Genomic DNA, 8,165 nt, shown 5'->3' on the forward strand with positions numbered 1-8,165 from the left:
TGAACCAAACAATGTCCCTAGACATAGTGACCACGATAACAATAGAAGTATTTTCCTAAAAGTTGCAACACTAATAGGTAGATACCGATTCGCAGATTCAACAAGTGTATGCAAGTTCCTGAAAGCAAAAAGTTAGTACAATCTGAGCAGACATCTTGTTTAAAAAATAAATTTGCCAAACCAGACATTAATATGGTCTACAATGTCCATTAAATGGAAAAATCAAAATCACTGGAAAGTCGCCAAGGACAATAATTTTTCCTTCTAACAATCCTTGTGCTGATGGTTCAAGGACCAGAGTTCATTTCTCTGTACGAGTGTACAGTAAGAGAACAGCACAGCCAGACACTGACTCTGAGCTTATTAAGTCACTTAGGTGAGAGATCATCCATCAAAATGAATGAAGAGCATGAGTTTGAGCAGGTTACTGGAGACTCTGTGGTTATGCTGCCTTTAGTCAGTGAATCAGAGGAAGAGCCAACACTGCTGCTGCTCCCATCAAGAATATCTGAAGACAGGCTGGGGAAGAAGAAGAAGGTTATTTAGTAACACAGGCACAAGGACTTCAGTTCCAAAACCAACCTACTCACCTTTGTAGAGAAGATGTAGGAGACCTATACTACCACTCAGTCTTTCCTGCAAGACTGGCAGCCCTGAAGACTCCTTGTTTTCTGTAGCATGTTATATATATATTCATGCTCCTAACGGGAACCAGGAGCAGAATTATTTATTTTTTTTTAACATGCAGAATAAATTGTGATTCTGATTTTAATCAGCCCTAGAAAGAGGCGACAACTAATGAGAGTAAAACCTTAAAAGGTTATAGGAAAGGAATAAGAATCTAATCAGCAATGTGGCAAAGATGTCATTAATTAGTATGTTCTTTAATGTTCCACTACTCACAGCGAGATTTTGAAACCTATTTTCCCTTGGAAGTAAAGAATTGTTGTGTTTGGATTCTGAAGTCTTGACTCAAGACTCCAGAGGGCACATGAACTGATGCTTTTGCAATTAAGCTCCTTTAAGCAATTAATCAGCATGAAAAAAGTAGTTCTAAGCCATTTCAATCATGTAAGTAAACTGAAATTGTAGTAATACAGAGTTGATATTTTAGAATACTTTGTACCTGACTCTTGACACAAAAAACTGCTTTTTATGGTGGTAAGGCAGGACAGACTGTAACACTAAAAATCATGAATGTATCACCATGAACTATGTAACCACAGTAACTATTCACACATGCATCTTCTAAGTATTCAGGTAAGTGCCACAGATACTCTATGACCACTGCCTACAACACACTGAAATGATGAAGCATCTTTAAGGAAAAGTAACTTTGTCCATGAACCAACAGGGATTTGTGACAATTATGTTCAGTATAAAAATTCTGATACACAAAATCTAGCCTGGAGCCCATTCAGGAAAAACTGACCAAAGGAGCAGGAATATTGTCACACTAGATACCACAGAGACAGTTCCCAGTAATATGCAATATGTATACATAAGCTACATACAAAATACTTTTTTTCAGGGAAATTAAAAAAAAAAAGGCAAAAAGAAAAGCTTGTGATAAATGCACATTCCCTGTTACAGCATTTCAGGGCACATGAAATATTTTACCATGAACTGAGATCTGTCAGATGTGTAACATCTGGAGAAAGCATGTTGGTTGTTCCTTGAAAAAGTCTCTTTGGCTGACTTTCAGTTTCCATTTCACCTAAGGAAAACAGCACAAATAATCAAACTCACTTGAGTCTCTGGAATGTCCATCTAGTATTTGTCTATTGCAAAAGAGATGTTTGTCCCACAACAGAACAGAGTTGCATCTTTAAGATAAATCCTCTAACTCAGCCAGATGAGCACTTGGCTGAGATGTTAATTTGGTGCTAGTTGTTCATTAAATTAAGGATGGACTGGATGGTTAAACAACACTTCAGCAGTATCTGAGGGGCTGCAAGAATCTCAAAGACATAAAACCAGGTACTTGCTACTTGGACTACAATCAGACAAAATAATCCAAAGCAAACTCATTACAATCATTTCATTTTAAGTAAACAGTTGAGATGAGGCAGCTGACATAAGCCAAAATACAGAGATTAAAATTCTTAGCAATTATGAAAATAGGAATGCCAGCTTGGTTCACAGTTTCACCCTCCTGCATACAACAAATTCTGATGCATATGTACACTTTTAAAAAAGCACTGAATAGAAAAAAATTGACATGTGTATGCATTTTCACTTACTCACCACAGACCAGACTGTCTTTGTACCTGTAGTCATCCACTGACATTAAAAGATTAAACGTGATGGGAAGAATTCATATAATCTGTTTAGTATAGTCTGCCTGAGAATGAGCTAGCTCATTAATAGCATCTGTACAATAGCCACACTTGGAAATATGAACTTGCCAATAACAAGCTTGAAAGAAGAAAACTCCTCTAAGCTACAACATATTTTAATTTTTAGATTGGCAACAAAAATATAAGAAAGGGAAAGAAAATTTGTGGCTTTTTACCTACATTTCACAGCAGCTGTGTCAGTCTGAAAAGCTGACAAAGGTTAAGCATTATAGCACACCAGTATATACTACTGTATGTCATGCAAGAGAACTATGCTACCACTTCTTTGTTAAAGATTGATAACCTCCCCAGGTTTCCTATTCCCTTTAGCCCAGGGGGATACATTCCCTTCTTTGAAGGGAAGGTGTAACAGCTTCTGTCAAGCAGAATGGGGAAAAAAACATTTATAAAATGATTGGTCTTACACAAAACAGAAGAAACCCCAAATCATCAATTTAGGTAACTCTTTTGCCACTTGAAATTTCAGTGACAAATCTGCATCATTACCCCACGTGGCAGTCTGCTAGTACTCAGTCAGTGTTCTTCAGTACATTGCTTTCTTCCCCCCCACACCACTGTGTTCACCTGTTACCATGTCACGTCTGTAGAATATGAGCCATAAAGCTATTGCTAAAATTCAGAAAATAGAGGGGCAGGGTGAGGAAGGCCTGCCCTTTACCTGCACTGTTTTTAATGCAATCTGTGTAAAGTCTGTTGTAAAATGTTTAAAGCAAAGCAATGCAGTATGAATACCTATTCCCCACTGATCATCAAGCTTGATAAGCTTTTGATAACTTTCTATTTTTAATGCCTCTAAAATTCATGGAAAGTAACAGGGAAGACAGAATTAGCATCTCAGAGAAAACTTGTCTCTCTCCCCTGTCAATTCAATATAAATTAGACAATGTTCTTTATCCGATACGAAAAGAAGTCCTGAAAAAATAATAAGCAGTAATTTTTCTCAAAGGCTAAATAAAAGTCTTGTAAAATAAAAGGACATGCTTTTGATACAGTTAAGAATGTCTAAGTTAAAAAATGCAGAAAGGAGAAGCATAGCTACAGACACACTTGTAAATACCTCAGTCTCACGCTTCTAGGATGGAGACTTTTTCTCAGATGCAATTCAAATATCATTAACATGGAATACTTCCAGGAAAGAATGCAGTTTTCCCCGTTTGGGAGGAAAGAGCTCTGATCTATTCATTTCTCTAAACACTCACCTTCTGAACTTTCAGAGTAAAAACAAACATTCAGTGCTAAGTTTAGAAGATACTGCATGATAAGCAACATTCCTAAGATGATCTGAAGGGTGTGCACTGCACAGAGGTGCTCTGAGGAATGTCAGGGCTTATGAATAGTCGTAACACTTAATTTGATGTGTAATAAAGTTTGCCTCTTTCAAGCAGTAGCTGCTTTTAAAGCTTTTTGGTCTTGTGTTTTAGACTAGCTACTTTACATTGTATTTTAAAGTTATGACTGGCAAATTCCAGCTCACCATGAATACAAGTGTATATTTGCAGAACAAAACAGAAAAAGATAGAAATATATCCAGCTGCAAAACTACATCCACATTAAACCATCTGATAATGTGACACACATACCTTTTCTTTTAATGGGGCCAAGAACACTGGGCCTGATACAGTTGATTGGACTTTGACTCCTCCTGCTAGAGAGAGAACACTGATACTCAGTCAGGCCTGTAAACGTTCCAGGTCTGAACACCATACCAAGCATCAAATCAATGTAACAGCAGCATATGAAGTGTTCTTTAAAGCTTCCTGCACAACTGGAATGCTTAGAGAATCTAAGTACATAGGCAACAAAGAAGTGCCACCTATTTGGATAGATTATCTACCACACAAAGTTGTAGCACATTTTCTAGGGTTTTCTGCTCCTAGTGCATCACATTCTCATTTCAATCCATTTCTAATTGTTTGTAATATTGATATACATTAGTATGCTGACAAAGTTCATTTGAGGTACGTGGGAATTTCTCCACAAGTTAAAGCTGACACAGGTTCTTATAAGAGCACCCACATACCTACCATTGGTGAAGCTGAACTTTCAGAGAGAGCTTTTTTTATGTGCCAATACTTCAGCTATTGTAAAACAAAAGGCTCTTTTAATGTCTAAGTATCAGTTTTAACTAATCTTTGTGCCAGTCTTGGAATTTAAGCCACTATATAACTGTTACTTGCAGATGTTGCTTACTTGGAGAATCGCCTTGTTGGACTGGGAATAGGACTTGGAGGCAATCCATTACTGCTCACAAACATTTGCAATGATGGTGAAAAACATTGCTGCAGAAAAAGTCACAGAAAGACACTTCAGAAATTCTTTGTAAATACTCACGTGTTCCCTCCCACCCTCCAAACAAAACATCCCCCATTAAAGGAAGCCTAAAGAATAGGCAAAGATGATCAGATGCAATCTTAGAAGCATTAAAATTTAACTTGCAAAAAGATACTGGCTAATGCAATCCTGCTCAGATTAACCTAAAATTCAAATCCACAGGAAACCTGAAATTGAAAGAGACACTGTTTTCTAAATAAGACTTGTTTCTATTCTTCCTGATACACTCAGAAGCAGCACTACAGTACTCAGGACTTGCTTCTGTAAAACTCAACTTGTTTATTCAAAATACATCTGATCTGAAAATTTAACACAATATTACAGAGTAGAAAAGAGTATATAGATCTGTGGTTCTACAGAGAAACATGAACATCCACAGCTAAGCACAAAAGTAGTTCTGTCAGGTTATCTACTATTGCTTTACAGTGGTGATTCCAAAGGTACAGGATCGGCTGTCAGCACCAGTGTTATACTAGTAGGTGGCTGCTCCATGCACTGATACTGGCAGAGGCATGCAAAATAGTAGCAGTACAAAAGCAGAAACACCAAAAAAGGTGAAATCAAGGTCAAGAAGCCCATCTTTAAACACAGTTGCCAGTTTCTCTGTGCTACATTTCAGTTTTCCAGTCCTCACTGGCAAAAGTTGTTTATCTAAGACCCACCTGCCATCAGTCTCCAGTGCAAGTTTAGCATGCCCAAGTCCTTCTCCACACCGAGTTTATGCCTTCCTGTCCACAACTAATGGACATATTTTCATCCTCCTCATCACACAGATTTGCAGCTACACACAGTTTTTGCCTGCACTCTTACTCTACATGATACGTTCCAAGATGGATGGTAAGCATCTGATTCTTAGACAAGATGTGGGGCTGGGTGTTTTTTTGTTGTTGCTGGGTTTTTTTGGGTTTAGTTTGGTTGTTTGGGTGTTTTTTTTACTTAACTTGTGGAGTTACACATCTTCATAGTTCACATTGGTCTAAAATTCTAAAATGTTCTCTCAGTTTGGTACTTCACTTACCTTTCCTATTCCTCTTGTCGGTGAGGGTGCAGGTGACACTGGAATGAAGTCTATTCTCTTTGGGGAGGAAGATTTCTCAGACTTGTCCAGGTCGTTGTCACTCTGTGAACACAAGGTTTCAGACTTCACATGGGCACATGACATTACCTTAGACTCCAAGGCACAGCCTTCTAACGGGAAGTCATTGGGCCAAATGCACAGAATAGCTAAAGCAGATGAACTTAAGTCCTTAAATTGTTTTTGCAGTTAATTCCCCTTTCCCTTAAATTTGTCAGTTGAGTGTGAAAGTATAATTAAGTAGGAAACATCTATAAAGAGATTACCAGGCTCAAGCTTTCCTCCCATGACTGGCTTATCTGCATTGCTGTTTGCACTTCCCTAGAATACAAAAAATCCCATCAGTAGCTACAAAGAGGATAACTCTGGCTGGTTTATCATCTTGTTTCAATAACACTCACCTTTCATGTGCTGTTTCTCTGTTCATTAAATCCACTCCTTCCTCCTGCAGGAGATAAATGCTGTAAGTTTTCCCACAACATTTGACTCGTCACAGGTACTTGGAATAACACTTGTGATACAACAATTTGCAATTAGAATTGAAATACAAACAGTAGGGCCACTGCAGAAAGAACATGCTGCTACCAGCCCAGCTCACTGTTTCTGTTGAATGAAACAACGCTTCAAAAATGCAGAGTAGTTTAAACATGACAACAATAAGACTTAATTTCAACAAGGAAGTGTCCTTGTGAGACTTAAAAAAAGATTTCATTTCCTCTAGTACTTGAAAAAGTCAGTAAGAAACTTCCATTACACAAGTACTTCAATATCACATAATACTTTTCACTCTGTAACTAAACATACAGATAAAAATGATACTTACCCTTCTGATCTGATGAAGTCGGCTACTAGGAATACGAATAGGTGATGATGACAACAACTGAAAAAAAAGTGACAGCCACAATGATTAAATCACACAGCAACAGCTTGCATACATCCTAGTTACCATCATTTACCTCCATTCTTAGTGAATTAAAAATGAGCTGTACAACTACATGTGGATGACTCAAGTAATACTGCATAAAGAAAACACTGACCTTCAAGAGAAAAGACTTGTTCTGCCACTTACAAATTCTCTCTATCACTCAGCAGGCTCACAGACCTCAGATGTGCATGCAGGTGCTGCTTAGCACCTCAGCTGCACAGCTCCACGTGCCACTTGGGCAGGCGAGGTGTCAGAGGCAGAATGATGAACACTGTGATTCCTACTGCCTACAAGACAGATGGCCAGCTCCTGTACCAGCTCACTCAACCCCCTGGCCAGTAGAAAGAGGAAATCTCAATGTTTCAGCTCAGTCTTCAACAAAGCTCCCTAAAACTTTACTTCTGCAGTTTTTCAACTGCATATAATTTTATGGGTCCAATTCCTCTGGAACTTCAGCTGCCATCTCATACAGAGGCCAACAGCTCCCACTCAGGATGCCCGTGTGTCCACCGTCAGACCTACGGATGGGTGTTCCAGAATGCTGGATTCTTATTTTTAAGCAATTTCATAACAAAAGATTTTGAACTATAATTCCATCTTGCTCTTTCTGAACAGAAGATACAGAAGACACCTATTTTGGGAGTTCTACAGGTTTTGAGAAAAGCAATACTTAATCTTCACTACACTCAGAGAAAAAAGAAAAGCTTTAGCAGAAAAGAGCACATAGAAGCCCCAACTGAAAAGGAAAGGGGAAAAAAAAGTGCAATATCTTTTAAAAACCACGGTACTGTACACCAACAGACCTATATAATAGAAGGCAGAATATCACCCAGCAAACAAATTACTCTTATTTCAGTGATTTTCTGTGTTCAGCCTTTAAAAAAAAAAAAAAAAAAGAGTGGCCATGTCAAGCAAACAAGTCAACAAAGACTTGTGACTCTCATCTGGTTTTAACAGGTTAAAACATCCTTTCAAGACTTAATTGTGACAACAGTTTTCTCTTCCAACCCATGGTCAGTTCTGAATTAACTCTAAGTCTGTACTAAGAGAGAGAATCACACACAGCTTCAGCTCCTGTTGTCTTCATTGTAGGCTGCAGTTGCAGGTCAGAAAAAAAACCCCACAACATTCTGCAGCCTGGAAACCTGCTAGGATGCTTGGTGCAAACACAAATCAAGCACAGCTTCATTTCTCCAGCCCAATTATTTCTTGCTAGGTGTAAGCAAACATGTTTAAGATTCCTTACCATACTGTGACGGCTCATAACTGTTGTGCTGTTCCTGCGAGTTCGCAGCACGTAAGGCTGAAAAACCTGTGAGTTGTCACTGGAAGGGGGAAAAAGTTCTGTGAGCAACTTTCTACGGTTTTACTTAAAAACATACACTAATATGACACACAGGCCGATCTTCAGGGCACCGAAAACGCCCCTTTGGTTTCAACAGAAGCGCCGCTCCGGCTGCGGGAACCCATCGAG

General features: G+C 38.6%; 1 protein-coding gene across 4 annotated transcripts; it reads right to left on the reverse strand.

Annotated features, from left to right (window-relative positions):
- Positions 1–353: 353 nt before the first annotated feature.
- On the reverse strand, positions 354–8,012 carry FAM122B (family with sequence similarity 122B). 4 transcript variants are annotated; one of them, XM_008947956.1, is made up of 9 exons: positions 7,938–8,012; positions 6,590–6,646; positions 6,168–6,211; positions 6,033–6,087; positions 5,710–5,811; positions 4,551–4,639; positions 3,941–4,005; positions 1,621–1,717; positions 354–519 (listed from the first exon to the last, which is right to left on the reverse strand). In XM_008947956.1, exons 1-9 carry the CDS (start codon positions 7,953–7,955, stop codon positions 369–371), a joined length of 678 nt encoding a protein of 225 aa, XP_008946204.1. In that variant the 5' UTR covers positions 7,956–8,012; the 3' UTR covers positions 354–368. The 4 variants fall into 4 exon arrangements, with proteins under 4 accessions (XP_008946204.1, XP_008946205.1, XP_008946208.1 ...); XM_008947957.1 differs by having other exon boundaries at positions 369–519; positions 3,941–4,002; XM_008947960.1 differs by lacking the exon at positions 6,590–6,646 and having other exon boundaries at positions 369–519; positions 3,941–4,002.
- Positions 8,013–8,165: the final 153 nt, after the last annotated feature.

The sequence above is a fragment of the Merops nubicus genome, unplaced genomic scaffold (genome assembly GCF_000691845.1).
Source record: "Merops nubicus isolate BGI_N331 unplaced genomic scaffold, ASM69184v1 Scaffold47849, whole genome shotgun sequence".
Lineage (NCBI taxonomy): Eukaryota > Metazoa > Chordata > Aves > Coraciiformes > Meropidae > Merops > Merops nubicus.

What these genes read in the sequence shown, in the direction of transcription:
- FAM122B (XM_008947956.1), bottom strand. An exon ending in CGACAAGAGGAATAGGAAAG is followed by an intron (nt 4,640 to 5,709) that starts GTAAGTGAAGTA and finishes CTTTTTCTGCAG; the next exon opens with CAATGTTTTTCACCATCATT. An exon ending in CCAACAAGGCGATTCTCCAA is followed by an intron (nt 4,006 to 4,550) that starts GTAAGCAACATC and finishes TTCTCTCTCTAG; the next exon opens with CAGGAGGAGTCAAAGTCCAA.